The sequence below is a fragment of the Centroberyx gerrardi genome, chromosome 4, assembly GCF_048128805.1.
Source record: "Centroberyx gerrardi isolate f3 chromosome 4, fCenGer3.hap1.cur.20231027, whole genome shotgun sequence".
Lineage (NCBI taxonomy): Eukaryota > Metazoa > Chordata > Actinopteri > Beryciformes > Berycidae > Centroberyx > Centroberyx gerrardi.
In genome coordinates this window covers 23,896,468-23,914,173 of record NC_136000.1, presented here as the reverse complement: position 1 = coordinate 23,914,173, position 17,706 = coordinate 23,896,468, and the positions used below count along the sequence as shown (strand labels likewise).

At 43.0% G+C, this 17,706-nt stretch overlaps 1 protein-coding gene across 2 annotated transcripts in view; it reads left to right on the top strand.

Annotated features, from left to right (window-relative positions):
• The window catches only part of LOC139909672 (solute carrier family 66 member 2), a 54,706-nt gene extending 49,405 nt beyond the window's left edge, over window positions 1-5,301 (top strand). For both annotated transcript variants that reach the window (XM_078283112.1, XM_071896867.2), the window contains one exon: window positions 1,441-5,301. In XM_078283112.1, the coding sequence (XP_078139238.1) occupies window positions 1,441-1,615 (175 nt within the window). In that variant the 3' untranslated portion in view covers window positions 1,616-5,301. The remainder of the gene's footprint in view (window positions 1-1,440) is intronic.
• The last annotated feature ends 12,405 nt before the right edge of the window (window positions 5,302-17,706 follow it).

The following is a 17,706-nucleotide window of genomic DNA, read 5'->3' as shown; positions in this document are numbered from 1 at the left end:
AGGAGTTTGATGGGACTCTGCAAGGAGAGCTCAAGGATAGTCCAGGCCAAGCGTCCCCATAGTCATTAGGCAGCTATCCTCCCTGCACCCCCATACAGACTCATCATCCATGTCTATCTCGCAGAGGTCTATCTCCCCATTCCCTATCTAAATCATGCTTTAGGTCTCTCTCTCTCTTTCTCTCTCTTTGTCTCTCTCACTGCATAAGAGATAGCTGCAGTCTCCCTCCCTCTCTCTCTCTCTCTCTCTCCCCCTTTCTCCCTCACCTCTTTCTGACCCACACGTCTCACGGATGACTGATGGCCCTGCTCCGTCCCCAGGCCCAGTCAGCTCTAATGAAATGAATAAACTCATATTACATACATACCTATGGGACTTCACTGTCCCAAGGACAAGACAGGGAATGGAGGAGGGCTGAGTCAAGGGAAGGGAAGAGAGGGAGAGGAGGGGAGGGGCGGTGGGGTAAGAGTTAAAGAAACTTGATAGAAATGCCACACTGAAATGAAAAATGACTTTTTGCCTTTTTAGCTCATTCATGCCACACATCTGTTTGACAATTTATGCCAAAAAAAAGACCAAATTTATATTTTTTTGTATTTTTATATCAACAATCTCAACCCCTTCCAAAAGTTCCCATCAAATAAAACTGTCTTTCTGTCCCTAACTGCCCCAATATCCTGTTTCAGCAGGAAATACATCACATTAACGAAGGAAGACGCTGTCAACATGCGGTTTCATTGTGACTTTAAGGGAGGGGAGCAACACAAGAGAGAAAGAGCATGGGAAATGATTGAAAGAGAAACCGGAGCAGAAGGGTGCAGATACAATGTGGATGATTGGATATAATGTGATGAAAGGAGAGAAGGTAGACTGGAGGATTATGAGTGCAGGAGGCAGGGAGGCGAGATGAGAAGAGAATCCCTTCTTTACTCTGTCTGATGCTGTCTGTGGAAGTTTGAGAAGAATTCTTCAGGGTATCGCGTTGGCATCAGGCCCGCGGCGTGGTAGATAACTCCTGTCTTCTGCAGGGTCTCTCTCTCTCTCTCTCTCTCTCTCTCTCTGTGTCTCTCTCTTTCCCTCACCTCGTCTAACTTGGTGTGATCAATCGGCAGTTCGGGGCAAACTTCACTCTGCTTATCGATTGCTCGCTGCCTGCCCGCTCTGTCTCCCCGGTCGCAGACAGCAGGAACTAATTCAAGACCAAAAAACACTTAAAGAATCGGATGAATGTTCACAGATGAACGCAGTAAGGAATGATGGCCACTTAGGCCGGTTCGTAAACAGCTGCGATGTACTTTCCTTGCTTTGCTCTCGGGGCAAACGTTTTCTCACCAGGAAAATGGTTCTAAACATAAGAAAATTAATTCTCCCTCTCTTTGTGGTTTCATTCCTCTCTCTCTCTCTCTCTCTCTCTCTCTCTCTCTCTCTCTCTCTCTCAAGTGTGAAGATGGTGCTGCTGTGGACGGCCGGTGACATCTTCAAGACCACCTACTTTGTGATGAACGAGAGCCCGGCTCAGTTCTGGGTGTGCGGCTCGGTCCAGATCCTGATCGACGTGGCCATCCTGCTGCAGGTCCTCTTCTACGGCCAAGACACGCGCACCAAGCTGGGCTAAACATGGCCATCGCTACGGGCGACAAAACACCATGGCACGCATGTAAAATTTCAAGGAGCCCGATAATCCAAGGACTTTGATTAAAATGAGCTATAATGCCGATGGAGGATGGAGGATATTCTGCATCCAAAACGTGGCGAAAACCAAAGCATAGATTCCCACATAGATTTCCTGTCATTTTAATTTACTGATCAGCCTCCATTCAAAGTATTCTGTTTCCTATGGGTTTCATCTACACCTTGCAAATCAGCCTGCAGGTGCAATTAAGCCACAAATTCAGCCTTATATTCACTTGAAGAAACCCTCCCAAGTGGCATTCTTAATCAAGCACTCTGTTAGCGAACTTTAGATTGCTTTTATAAGATACAGCAGTATTGGGGTGTGTTTTTGTTTGTTTTAGCATTTTATTCTATTTATTTGCTCTCTGTGGAACATTAGGCAGTTACTGAAGGGTGGTTGGACATGGAAACTGGAAGAGCGAAGCATTACTCATGTTGGCAGCTCGCTAACAGCAGCCCTGTACTGGTGTAACGGCAGCTGTAACAACCAGTCCAGCACCGGTCGCACTGCGCTGGAATCTGCTGCCTGACTGATGGATCTCTCACTTCACACACCACACCTCACTGGATTGTTCTCATAGAGAGTGTGTGCATGTGTGTGTGTCTGTGTGTGAGTGTGTTGACATGCTTGCTGGTGGGTTTGTGTAGCCGAATTCGGCAGAAATCGATTATGGCCTTTGGCGTTCTTTGTGCCAGTCAAGCCAAAAGCCAGAAAACGTACACAGTGAAATATCATGGCCATCAATCTGTATGATCACTTTGTCTGCCCGGCCTACTGTATATTATTACTGTGCCTGGTGGTCTAATTGGCAGGCAGAGCAGGTCTTCCACACACCATACATAGAAAAATGGAAAAAGAAAAGAAAGGAAAGTGCATGCCACTGCTATGCACTGTACCTCAGTCAGTCTGTAGACACCAAAGAATATATTATACCAATGTTGAACAAACTGTCTTAATGGAAAGTACCAGTGTTATTGAATATTTCACTCATCTGTGGCATTCTCATTTCTATCATATAGTTTGTTGTCCCATTACGTTCTGCTGTCCCATCATCCACTGTCTCTTTTGTTCAGGAAAACAGCTTCCTTGTTGGGCAATAAATTTGATGACAGGCAGTGAGTTCCTGGCCAAGTAATGTTTAAATCAATATGCTCAGCAGGAACATTTGGGTTGGCGTTGATCTTTTATTTAACACGTGTAGTGTATCAGCCAGACCTCGCTCAGCTAGCCATCACTCATGGTGTTTTTACGACTCCTAAGCAGGAAATGATAGTTGAAAATATATGAGTGAAACAGACCGAATCCTAACCAAGCGAGGCAGTTGGTTTAATGCTTGGTCTTATCATCGTGCCAGACAGCCCTTTACACATGAAAGAAATGGACTTTTACCTCAGATTAGAACATTTAGTTTCCGTTTTGACAGTTTAATTCACTGAAATTACTAGTAGCGCAATCTAAACTAGTGAGCAATTCTTAATTCAGCCATAGTGTCGCCCTCTGCTCACACCGGGTGCCATGTGTTCCACACCGCTCGCTTTTACTGATACCGACTGAAGATGGATGCTTACTCTCTCTAATAGGTGAGGGAGGAACATTATGGCCATTACAGACACATTGAACTTTTTCCATCCTTTCCACTCTTCCAAAATCCAGACAAATATTTTATTCAGAATAATTAGAACCAGGCTGATTAGTAGCTGTGCAGGTTTCTTTTTAGTATCTCCTGCGTGCTTTAATTAAGCCATCAGGATACCTGCTTATTAAAGTTCTCCAGCCACCTTTTTAAGTTAGCAGTCAGTTTGTGTTCATCTATCATCTATCTATCATCTGTACCTGTCTGTTTACCTGCTAGTTTTTCCTCAGTAATCATGCTTTAATTACAAATTGCAGTGGCCATGGTCTTCGTCATGCTTGCAGCTGCCAGTATGTTTCAGCCATAGAATTATATTATGATAGATAGAGTTGTTCCTGAGGTATCATAGTAATCTCCTCTGGTACAGTACACCAAATATATATGACATAATCAGGTACTTGTAAAGATCAACATAACATTGAGCAGAGTATCTTGTAAAATGATGCCTTTGCCTTGATATTACATCAGGTTTTTGAGCTCCATACACAGTATCAATGCATATTCTCATGATAATATTATCAATTGTTCTAGGGCTTCTTACTGTAAGTGCACCAGCCAAATGAGTGAATGAGCTGTTTCTAAAAGCGGAAGCCCATTCTCTTCTGTTTGTGTGTGTGTACTCATCCATACATTTGTGCATCCACTGTTGGAATAGCTGGGGTTTATGTATTTGGGGGATGCCTTTGTGCCACAACACCTCAATGTGCCATGTTAGTGTGTGAGCGTATGCATGTGGCTATGACGCCTTCCTGCTGCTAAAGCATATCACATATTTTTGGATTCGGTCACAGTGCTATTTCCAGAGGTGTTAAGGTTGCTGATAGACTTTTTACAATGTCTGGCTAATACTGCAAAGCCTGAAATAGCCTGGCTATTAACTCTATTGTTCTTTGACCTTCCATAGTTTAATCCTGTTAAACTATCTCTGTGTGTGTGCATGTGTGTAATGTAAGGCTCTGTGTGTATATGATTGTTTCAAATCCAGTTGCCCTATTAATCATCTTACATTACATCACAGTCTGCTTGCTATATGTCTTATCTCCTTTGTGCTGCATATCGTTGCTGTATTGCATATTCTTTATTTCTGTATTCTGCAGGCTCTTATCACCAGATGTGTATCTTTATATTGTTTTTCCCCCGGTAGAAGCTCAGAATGACGCCCTCACTGGATTCTGTTTAACATTTGGACTTCCCATAGCCTTTTCTTCTCAAGGACATCAGGATAGATTGGCACATGCAGTAGCTGGTAGTGATAATCCCTCAAGCTAATCTACATTATAGATGCGTGTTGCCTTAGTCCTCACAACATTGATAAGAAATGGGTGGTATCCATTCTGCCATTTCAGATAGATACCTGCACTAGATGAAAACCTCATATCTGCAATAGGTCAGCTCTTTCGGAATGACCTATTATCTTATTTTATTATAGACTGCCAAGTTATTTTTAAATTATACAATGTATTTTGGTTTATTTAGGTTTATGAAAGTAACTTACCACATAAAACATTTTTGATTTTCAATTACGGTAAACAACAACAAAAATGCAATGAAAACACCAACAGTGGATTTAGAAGGTTTTCACTGGTCAGCAGAGAAACACTTTATGTGATATTCAGTTACTGTTTGAATGTTCTTTAATGCCTCCTTATGCAACATATAAAGCACTATAACAGCTATGTTTTATATATAGGATCTTTGGAAGCAAAAATACAGGAGCAACATTGCTTTCAGACTATTTCAAACCAAAAGTAAAACTATGAAAAAACTGTTCAGTTAAAAGACGCCTTCTTTACCTACGCTGGTTGCCATAAGATGTAAAGAGTTATGAAAATAAGCACTTGTGACCTCTATCATGCAAAACAACTGTTAGTAAAAGAAAAAAGTTACTGTCCAAATGGTTTATTCTTGCCAAAGATTACACTATCTCAGAGATTGTGTGTATGTGAAATATTTATCCTGTTATTTTCTCAAATATAAACTATTTATATTCCAACATGTGGTCCTGCGTTGTTATGTTAAGAAGGAGAACTTGACTGTGCTGTGACATTGGAAAAGAGAAACACAAGATCTGGGAGAGATTTGATCTGAGCCCAGCAGGCTTCTACTGTACATTATAGCTGGATTTAGACAGAAAATATGAACTGCAGCCTTATGTGACCCAGATCTTATGGTTTTATCTTATTCAACCAGCAGAGTAAATATCAAATCTTAATCAAATAAGATTTTCTACACCTGCATAAATGCTTTATATCCCATAGTACAGAATGATAGAATGTATATGATATAGAGTGTGTGTGCAAGTTGCCAATGCCCTGCAAAAAACTTAAATTTCTCTATTTGAAAGGATTGAGAGAGTACCTATGCACCATATGAACCAGTTTGAACCATAACCCCGTCCTTTATGATGATAACCAACATCCTGCATGGAAAACACTTTCCTGCCACTGGCTGCATGGAGGGGGAACTGATGGGAGGGGCAAATTAAGATGTCTATGGGATCAAGGCTTTTATCCCCTCTGGCTAATGCATCGTCACAGACATGGACAGGATGCACACCCACGCATATACTCTATCTCTATCTCCCTCATACACACACACACCGTCCCGAGGTGAGACGACAGATACTAATGCATATCCAGGAAGAGAGGCCCATCACAGCATGAAGATGTAGTAAAATATTAAACTATGTGGATGTACAATGGGAGGCTCTCTGTGGTTTATAGATGAGGCGGACAGGGAGGTGTACTCTACCTGTTGGTACCCTCACTCCACTTGTCTCCTGACCTGGTTTGTCCATCCATTATTAATGAGTTGACTACAGGTCAGGGAAGAGTCGCTCTCTCTCTACCTGATGGTAATGTGCTGTACCTGTCTGTCTGCCCGCTCTGTTTTGTACCTTACAGTCTGCCTGCTCGTTCCCACTCTCCTTGACTTACTTGACTTAAGCCCTTTGCTCCTCTAGGGAGCATAGGCCGTTGACTAATGTCCTCCACTTCACTCGGTTGTTGGCGGTTCTTTCGAGATCACCCCAGTTGAGCCCCCTCCCAGACATTTCTGCCTGGACACCTCTTCTCCAGCTGTTCCTGGGGCGACCTCTTTTCCTTGTTCCTTGGGGGTTCCATTTCAGGGCTTGTCGGGTGATGTTTGTCAAGTCAAGTTTATTTGTAGAGCACATTTAAAAACAACTGTAGTTGACCAAAGTGCTGTACAGTGCAAAGATGCCAGACAGTGGGCACACAATGAAAGAAACAAAACATATCAAATACAATGAATAAGAGTACACAGAAATCAAAAACAGGGCAACAACAAGTGTATACACACACACATACACACACATACACACACACACACACACACAATCACACACACCTATACCCACAGAGCAGTCAGGAGGATTCGAACGCTAAGGAGTAGAAATTAGTTTTTAACCTGGATTTAAAAGTGTTGATGGAGGGGGCGGACCTGACTGAGTGGGGAAGGTTGTTCCATAATCTAGGGGCTGCAACTGCAAAGGCACGATCTCCCTTGAGCTTCAGTCTAGACCGTGGAACGACCAAGATGTCTTCATTAGATGACCTGAGGACCCTGGGGGTCGCAGGGGTGCAGAGGAGCTCTGACAAATAAGCAGGTGCTAACCCATTAAGGGCTTTAAAAACAAACAGTAGAATTTTAAAATTGATTCTGAATCGTATGGGGAGTCAGTGAAGAGAGGCAGGTTTTCTGAGGGTGTGTCCAATCCAACTCCACTTTCTCCTTCGAATTTGTAAGTCAATGGGATCCTGGCTTGTTCTTTTCCACAGGTCCACATTGCTTACTTTGTCTCTCCACCAGATGTTTAGTATTCTGCTGAGGCAGGTGTTAATGAATGTTTGCAGCCTGTTTGTTGTGTGTTTTGTTGTTCTCCATGTCTCTGCTCCATACAGCATCACCTGCTTCACGTTGGAGTTAAAGATGCGTATTTTGGTGTTGATTGAGATGTGTTTTGAGCTCCAGATCTTCCTGAGCATGTTAAACACCATCCTAGCCTTACTGATCCTGCTTCTTCCCACTCTCCTACTCCGCCATTAATGATACATGACTTGGACTAGGATAGACTTTCTGAGAACTATATAGTAAGCCTTGTGAATGCCTGCCTGCCTGTCTATCTGTCGCTCTCCCCGTCTTTCTTTCTGCCCACCCATCCATCAGTTGATCCTCTGACCTGTCCATACAGTACATTAATGATAGATGAGGCGGGCTAAAATAGGACCTCATCGTTGATACCGCACTCTACCTGCACTCTACCTCGGTAATGTACTGTACCCCACCGTCCTGTTCCATTTATTAATCACTATGTGTCATCATGTTGGAAGAGACAGGAATGTGCACTTTGGATGGCCATCTGGTGTTCCACGCTCCCGTTCAAAACCGTATAATTATTGTCAGCGAGAAACACGGTGCACCAATGGCAGAAAGGAGAAAAAAGAATCAGGTGACAAAACACAATGAGGCATGAGAGCAAAGTAAATAGAGTCAGGTGGTGTCACAGCTTACTGCTGCTGCTCGATGCCCCGAATCTCCATAAAGTTTTCCTGACGTGAGGAAAAGCTGGTAACCTATTGACTGCAATGTGTTTTGACATTTTATAATGCGTGACGATGGTTTAGATTGGTGCCACAATCAAGAAATATTTTGTACATATCAGAAATACACAATGTCTAAAAAAAATCTAAATCATCAGTACCACATGCAAAATGCCCATGTGTGCTTTGATTTAGCTTTGAGGTAAATCAGAATTTGAGCCTCTGTAGTTGTTTTATAAATGAGAGATTTGCAAATCTTCAGCCACACTCTCATGCTGCGAGCAGATGTAAGTATGGTGACACTGAACATTAGAGATACATCAGGAAAACAGGCTTCTGACTGGAAGATGTGTGATGTGAGTCCCAGGAGCAGCTGTGACAACCTGGGGGTGCGAGACTAGCTGTACACATTACAGCTGTAACTAAGTAGGTAAACACTTATAAATCACACATGAGTTGTTTGATAGTTTGCAAAAATGTATTCTTTATCATAATGAGATCGAATGCAGTATAACCACTTGACCAGACAGTAGCTATAGCCTACAGGTGTATTAATTGCAGCATTTAACCCTACCCTAACAACTTGATGTAATACTGTTTTGCTACAAAATGAAGCATGATTGCTTCCAAAATTGCCAACAGCTTTACTTTTATGACTCTTTGACAAAGCTAATTCATCACTTAATTGTACAATCTTGTGTAATCCAGATGTGTACAATTTGCAAAATCAGCCTGAGAAAAAGCCAGCATGAACAAAATACAGGAAGTACAAGTCCAGTTTTCCACCAATAGCCACAATTTGGAGGCGGGGTACAACTGTGAAATGTCGCTGAAATAAAGACAAAGCAACTGATCTTTTAGGCCAGAGCAATGCACAATGGCAATGTGGACTGCTTCATTAAAACTACAGTCTGCAATTACATTTTTCCTGTAACTATGTAAAACATTCTTGGGTTACAAAATTGTGGCTGTACAAATACCTGTGGACACATCACTTATATGTGGAAATGGCTGGTGACTATGTCTATAAATTACAAAGCAGTCCACTTTGGCCATTTGTTACCTGACAGAAATTAAAAGGAATTTTACAGAAAGGCAAAGGCAGTTCCTGTTAGGAAGGGAGTTAGTAATCATAGCACATAAAACTCTCATGATTCACATTGTCTCTTGGGATTCTTGGGAGCTGCTGTCTTCTTACTGTGTGGGATTTTTTATAGGCAGAAATGATTATTTTTTGACAGGTGCCCCTGTCTTCTCTGTCACCCCACTACAAGCCGTTTTTTGTTTTGCTGGCACATCACTTATCAAAGTAGACATATGGCCATGCCTTTTTCTGCTTTAATGAAGGCATAGAATAACTACTAATAACAGGTAAGATGAGAGCGAGAGAGGGAGGGAGAGAGAGAGAGAGAGAGAGATGAGAGTCATGATACTTTTGGGAAACCAGGCCCAAAGCAGGCAGATGGTCTCATATTCATGCGCCCAGGTATGCAGCAGAGCCAGGGCTCTAAAACCTTTTCAGCTGCAGAGCCAAATGAGAAAATTTGGTCTCTTATTCTGGCACCGAGACTAATCAAAACATATTGCCGCTCTTTACTAGTAGGAACCCCTTCTGAAATGGACATTTGACCCCTTTCTGGGACCTGAATAAAAAGCAGGAAGTGGGTGACCGGACACTGTGACATGATGGGAGAGAGAGAGAGGTGTGGAATAGGTAATGGGTGGGTGCATTTGGGGAATTTGACAGCCTGATGGTCTCACAAACCATTGATGCACCATAGGCAAGCAGGCATAAGAAAGGGCAGAAGGCTTGTTGGGGGGGGGGGGGAATGCAGTGGGAGAACGGAACGACAGAGTAAGAGAGGGGATGATAGGGTTAAACATTAAAGTACAAGACAAGAGAACAGAGTATAAGGCAAGAGAGGGAAGGACAAAGTACATGAAAAAAAACATGCTTTTGGGAAATTTAGTATAGCCAGATGGCCCTGGGCTTAGAGCGGTCTCCTGGTCCCACAGTCCACTGCAGGACAGTTGTCTCCCCAGGCATGTAATGGAGGGCAGGGCACAGCGGGACGGGATCAAACCCTCATGATGGATGGGCTTCTCATGAGTCATGGGACAGCGGTGAACAGCGAGGCGGGCAGGGAGGGCGGGTAAAAAGAACATAGAGGGACAAACTACATACATACCTGACCTGGGTATCTTGAAAAATTCAGCTTTTTTAAAGAATTCAGAATAAAACAGCCTCGTTTTCAGATCAATCATCGTACTTTTTCAAATCTTTATCTTGGGTTTGAATGGATTTCACAGGCCTTAGTGTCATAAATGATGCTGGAGCTATAAAGGAACATATAAAGCTTTCACTACCTCTTCCACCATGCCAGTCCCACCAGCGGGACCATCATTACAAACTCATGTTTCACGGCCAAGCTTTGTTCAAACCCACAGAACTTTCTTTTTAAATTCTAGTCAAGATCGCGCGGTTTCCAAAGCTACTCAATATATCTTGCTGAATTACAGGGAATTTATGTATAAAATGATGGGTAACGCCTTATTTTACAGCCCGCTAATTATGGTGTAACTAGTTTGTAATTAAGGGGTACTAATAAAATAACAGTGCTGTAGTTACAGGATAACAAAACAAGAAGTCCAGGAATTAAGGGGTAACAATTTTGTAATTATGAGAGACTTATAAGGTAGTTATGGTGTAACTGTTTTTGTAATTACTGCATACTTAAAAAATAATTACAGGGTACAATAACATAATTAGGGGGGACTAAACAAATGTTATCAGTGCTTAAAGGTTCATGCACTGGAAAAAGGCCATTGTAAAGTGCTATCCATGTTTCTATTAACTAGATGGGTTGATGCACAGGTTGTTCTGGAAAAAAGAAATAGTAGGTAGTAGTATGAATAGAGTGAGCTAACTTGTGGCTTAAAACAGTAAAAGTGCAATATAGGAATTAGCAATTGCGTAGATGTTTTCCGGTATCTTAATACAAATTCATCAAAGTTTACTGAGCCAGAGCTTCATCTGATGAATCATAATGCAGCTGGACAGAAAGCAGCAGAGTTCATAGAATTTAGAATGTCAGAGTCATAAAGACAGATTGACCTGAAGACAGACTCAGACTCACAGTTTCATCTCTGATCGCTGTTCACCTGCACATTGAGACAGAAAACTCACGTTGCATTCATTTGGAGAAACATCAACAACATCTACCTTTTAGAAAGGAAACCATGGAGAGTGATTTCCATCCTGGTAAGCCACATGTATTTATAATTTTATTATTTAACAGGAAAAGATTAGTACAGAGGATTTTTCTGAACAGACAAACAAGAGACAGACAGTCAGGATAGACTAGTTGTTTGTGTTGAAGTATTTACATTTATGTCCAGTTCTTCCTTAGTTTGATTTACATTGTAAATTCACAGTTAGATTTGTTGTTGAAACAAAACTATGATGAAAGGCATAAGATGAAGCTATGATGAAGCATGTTGACCTTGATTTAAGTTACATCAGTTGGCCTCATGGTTATTTGATTATTAAGATGTTGCCATTGCATTTCTTTCAGCATCCATGCAAATGGTCGCTCGACTCAATGCCCTTAATGACGATCACCATGAAAACATCAACTGCATGTTTGCGAAAGTCCTGAACAAGGAGCAGTACCTTTATGCTGAAGCCTCTAGTTTCTCTGGAGTGACTGCTGAGCTCGACTGTGACCTTTCACCTCAGTCTGCTGTTGGTCTCGGCTCCAAACCTGCTTGTGGATTTGAGAGCCTCAATATATGGGAACCAATAGTCAGCACGGCTTCATCAGCATACAAACCTCTCTTGGATATGGACAAAGGAGACCTTCCTCCCACAGAGAAAGAGTCTCCTCTCATGACCGAAGACACAGCGTTAGGTAATGCTGGAGCATCCATCCACCCAGCTCAGCATGTTGAGGCTCAATCCAACCTGCTCCACCTTGTTGAGGCTCCAATTCATTGAGAGACTGAATCAGCTTCAGCGCTCCCCCTTTGGTTTTGACGATGACTACCACCTGGAGACAGTTGAGAGATACCTCTATGCTCCCCCATGTAACACATCTGGATTTGTGGTTGACTACTGCTCACCCTGTGGATCCACTCTGGGCTGCCTGGATGAGTGGGAGCCACTGGTCAAATCCCACTTTGACTTGGAGGAGGGATTTGGTGAGGAGCTCCTCTACGCTTCATCACATCTCTCTAGATTTGTAGTTGACTGCTCCCCACAGCATGGGCCGACTCTGGACCAGCTTGACAAATGGGAACCTGTTGTCAGAAGCACTGATTCTCATATGATGCAGTTCCTCTCAGTCCTCCTGGAGGAGGAGGAACTTGGTGAAAAGCACATCAATGATTCCTCATCAGTGAGTTCTACATTTATGGCTGCCTGCGCTGCACACCATGCCCCTACTCAAGATCATCTTGATGAATGGGAGCCAATCGTCAAAGCTGATTCTAAACTGATGCTGTTTCTCCAGGACTTGGAGAAGGAGGAAGAACAATGTCCTTTTATCATCAAGAGGGAAACGGTCAACTCCTGTCCACAGACTGAGGCCGCTGCTGAAAGCTCTGTCCCCGTCCTGCATCAACCTGAATGTTGTGAGGGAACAAAAGTCACTGTCCTCTCTGCTGGACCTGACAATATCTCCACCTCAGAGGAGGCTCCCCCCGTCTCTCTTGCTGAATACACCCTGATTCACCTGCTTCAGGAAGGATCAACCAACCTGCTTCAAGAGTCCCAGGCTCCAGCCATCCAGGTTGAGGTCAAAGCTCCACCAAGCCTTGTGGTTGAAACTGTGAAGGATCTGTCCGGTCTGACCCTGGAAAAGACACTTTCACCCGTCCAACTGGTCAAACCTGCAGGACCTCAGAGTTCCAGTGCCAAAGACAGCCTGTCGACAAAACCAAAGAAGAAGAAGCGTGGCTTCTTTTCTTGGCTATCCCGCATATTCCGGCGGAAGATTTCTGTTTCAGTTTTAGTCCCACTTTGTAATTCAGTTTAGTTAGTTTAGTTTTCAGCGTGTCTTTCTTAGTTTTAGTTTAAGTTTTCTACCACATTAATCACATATCAGGAGAGACTAGGATGAATGCTCAAATTAAAAACTTTATTCATGACAAAACATGATGGAAACTTTGGCGTAAGCTCCATGGAGGAACTCCTCCCATTCGTAAAGTTAGGAGTACATCCGGGACGGACGTAGGAATTAGGATGTCCCCCTGGGGAGTTCCTCTGCAGCCTGGACATTGGTGGTGATGGGGTGGTGGAGGGACGAAGGTAAGCACAGCGACTGGAATGACAGCAGCATACAGCATAGATCTGAGAGAAGGGCAATAGCGTAGTAGGTGGCGTGTATATACTCCCGTCACTTAGACGATTGGCTCTTTGAAAAAGAGAGGGAAGTGACGGCTAACTCTGATTGGTTCTCTGGAAAAAGAGGGAAAGTGCTCGCCAACTCTGATTGGGTAAAGAGAAAGCATGAATGAATGAATGATAAGTAGTCTTCCTGATTGAAATTGCATAATACTTCACATGGCCTAATTTAGTTTTTATTGTTATTTTAATTTTTTTTTCATGTTATTCCTTTCATTTATAGCCAATTATGGGAGAAATGATGAGCCTGTGCAGAATGTTTACTTCATGTTTAGAAAAGTACTTTTTTTTTTTTTTTACATGACTTAAGGTGGATTCCCAGAAATTGTTGCTCTCTCCACACTTGGGACTAGATCAAAAAGAAACCTAAAAGAAAAACTATTAATTTACGTTGTTGTAGAATTATTTCATTGTAGTTATTTTTGAATACAGACTATATAGTTTTAGTTCACTTTTAGTTTTTAATTTAATTTTGTTTTGATGCTTATTTTAGCTTACAAAACTCTTTTTCCCACATTTTAATTCTAGTTTCAGGGACAGGTTTTTGTCACAGTAATAACCTTGGTCACTAATCACGGGTATGCAGAGCATGACACAGCAAGAAAATGAAGGAGAAAAAAATATATATTTCCAGTGGACAGCAGGCCCAAAGCAGGCAGATGGTGCAGAGGCCCAGCGCGGCTCCACAGGCATACGGCAGGAAGCGGAGGGCCGGACCCAGCAGGGCGGGGATCAAACCCAACTGGTGGACGGACGGCCTCATCTGGCCCAAGACTCCGACCGGGGAGCCAGAACCGCGATGGAGCCGGGACAAGAGCAGAACATCACCGGTCGTATAACGCACCACTGACAAAATGTAAAGGACAGGCATCACAGCTGAGCCCGTCTAAAAATAAAGCGATATGCATTGACCTCAAGGTATTATTATTCCATAGATGTGGGCAGTCATGCAACATGTTTTGTTTGTGTGTGAGTGTGTGACTGACTGCACGCCTCATTGTACAAGGATGTATCCGATATTGTTTTGCATCATCGTTTACTGTAAATGATATGAGAGGAAAGGCCTGTTACTGTTGTTATTGCCATTTTTCTTGTGTGATAGCTGCTATTGACAGCTGAAACTGAAGGCTGCTGCACATAACTGAGGAGAAAAGAACATTTTCTGTGTTTCTGAGGTCAAACTTAGCTCCGTTTATCCCACGACTCCCCTGTGGAATGCACTTATCTCGCTGTTTTCCTTTGCTTCCACTGCCATTCCTCCACCTGAAGATCGAGTCCACAGAGGGACAAATACTTTGCTACGCTTTCTTCTTCTTGTGCTCAGATTTAGATAGGAATTAATTCACTATTGAGTGGGACAGGTTTTGCATGTGAAATTTTAGCCAATAATTTTCATATAGTGTTCGGTGTTTGTGTGTCAGTGAGCCAAGCTTTCTCTTAGACTGTGTGTGTGTGTGTGTGTGTGTGTGTGAGTGAGTGTATATGGAGATAGTGCTGCAGCATGTTTTATAAGGTTTGCTTGAGTTGTGTTAGTTTGTTTGTGAGTGCTTGTGTGTGTGTTTGTGTGTGTGTGTGTGTGTGTGTGTGTGTGTGCGTACACCTGTTGTCTATCATAAGGGAGAACGCAGCGTAGTTGGTGTCATGTTTCGTGGAACAAGAGCATTAGCCGCTGATGTTACAGTGGAGCCAGACAACACGCAGCCAGTAAACAGATAAGCAACGATGAAGACTCAACTGCAGGAAGGGGAAGATGAACGATTCGCTTTTTTTTCTGGCAGATGCAGCTGTAGACTGAAGTAGCTATAGCTCTCTACCAAGTAGCAGGCCTATTCGCATAAGGATAATTCAGATAATGTCAAATAGAAAGTTGTCAGGCAAAGAAAAAGTATACAACACTGACTTTCAAATACTTTCCTGTGACTGTCGTTTCAGTTTTTTCTGTTTGGCAAATCCCACCCATCCCTCCAATGCAGGCACCTTAACAGAGTGGCAGAGCATTGAAACAACAACTTGTGGGCTACATTCCAAAATCAAATATTCGCAGGTGCTTGTGTTGCACAGGATAATTAGCATACTTTTTGAAAGTATAATGAAAGCATGAGAGCACATTCTTTACATTGCTTGTAATGCTCCCATGCTATTTCTTTAAACCTTAATTGAAGCCGAGATAGATAGATAGATAGACAGACAGACAGACATCAACTACCTTCTTCATATTATCCTCTCTGGCCTTGACTCCTGTGTCATGAATGGCATGGCATGGAGAGTGAGAGAGAGAGAGAGAGTGAGAGAGAGAGAGAGAGAGAGAGAGAGAGAGAGAGAGAGAGAGAGAGAGAGGCACAAAGGTCATACATTCAAACCTTCATCACGACTGGCCCCTCTCTCACCTCTTTCCACTTACTCCTTTTCTCTTTTACTCCGTGTCTCTCTCTCTCCACCACCCCCACCCATCCCCCCACCCCCCTCTCCCCACTCAGCCGCAGTAAATGACTCCATAAGTTAGTTTAATAGAAGGGAGTGCAGTAAGAGAGTGAAATATCCACCTTGTCACTGTGCCACAGCTGGTCCACCATCCCAAACAGAACAGCCAGCATTTTGGCTTGTTTGCCCATATGTTCTCTGGCTCCGAGGAGAGATGGAGGTGTGTGTGTGTGTGTGTGTGTGTGTGTGTGTGTGTGTGTGTGTGCTTGCATATGTGCACAAGCCATGCCGATTTTGCCTCATGATTGCCTCAGCACCACTCTGCTGTTTTTTTCCCCTCCTCTATTCAGTCGTTGGCATGTAAGGTCACGCATGCAGCGCACTCACACATAAACACATCCACCCCACCCCCCCTCCACACACACATACACACACATGCCCCAGCTGTTTCCTCTGCACTAAGACGAACCACAGCAGCGAACGCAGCAGAGAGGGAAGTTGCACTAAGCTGAAAAACCTCACAAGCATATTCAACAAAAATTCATCGTTTCTCCCATATGCCCATGCACACCTATTACCCATTCACTCGTAAGGGTTCGACAAAGCCTGCCACAGGGCTTCTCCACAATGGTTTCAAATCCTCTCACACACATATGCATGCAAGCGCGCACACACACACGCACACACACACACACACACACACACACACACACAATTCCTCCATTCCCTGAGCAATTAGCCCAGGATTAGATTGAGGTCAATTCCAGTGATTCGCCACCCGACCTCAACTCCATTGCGCTCGCTTTTTTTGTGTAACATTTTAATCAATTCCAATTCCTTTCCCTCTAAAACAAGTTTCTTTCTTACCTTCCTCCCCCTTTTTTCTCCCCAGCTTTCATTTAGATTCAAATTAAACTACCTCTAATCTGCAGTTAAACTGAACAGTGGGACTCTATTGTAGCTTCTCGGACTATTAATCTTTGGGTGGGAGCTATTTTCTGCTCTCTGGTAGGGTAATTATGATGCCATTCTATATGGAAAGGAGAAGTTTATGACACAGAGGGGCTGCGTATACCACTAATGCACCCCAACCCCCAGACTACCTACTGGACAAAAGAGTAGGCGAAGGAGGAGGGGGTGATAATGAAGATGATGATGATGATGATGATGATGATGATGATGATGATGCTGGTGGTGAGGATGTCGATGATGGTAACCATTACGATGACGAAGATGATGATACGGGTCGTAACCCTCATTGCCATCAGTACGAGTTTGATTTCCTCCCACAATTACATGAAAGAGCGGGAGGCGTAGACTATTTTTTGCGGTCTGATTCACAATATTTCACAGTCCATAGGGTTTACGCACCATCACTGATTGTCACTGACGGGTATTGAGCCGGAGGTCGTTTGCATGTTATGGGGCTGCATTAGCTTGATGATCTCGGGCCTTACAGCGCGTCCCAGATATTAGAGCGTGTGACTGATGGGGATTTAACCAGAGGTCATGTGTGTGATCTGCATGCCAAGATAGCATCGACTCCTTCAACTCGCCTGTCATTCGAGTCTCTGGTCTTCTATGTTAGTTGGGACTGAAATTACTTTGTCAGCATAACACATAGCAAAGGACAAGCTCACCAAACCAATATACATGTTGTGTGACTAAAGGAGAGGGTATGAAAAATAGTCCCTGTCTCTCCCATTCTGTACATACTGCAAAAAATATCCAGGTTAAGACATTTATTCCTAAAAAATAATCCTAAAATCATAATTTATGTTGAAACGAAGTGCAAAAATCTGCCAATGGTAGCATAATTTCACAAACCTCCGTGAATCAAGTGTCATCTTCTTGATATTAGCGGAGTGATCTGCCTTATTTTGCCTTGTTTCAACAAACTGACACTAAGCTTGGGTTTACAAGGTTCTGTCTGGGTAGAGTGGTGTTATGAGATATTGAGCATCAGTTTTGCCAGCTGGGATGTTATGACACTTCCAGCTGGCAAACTGTT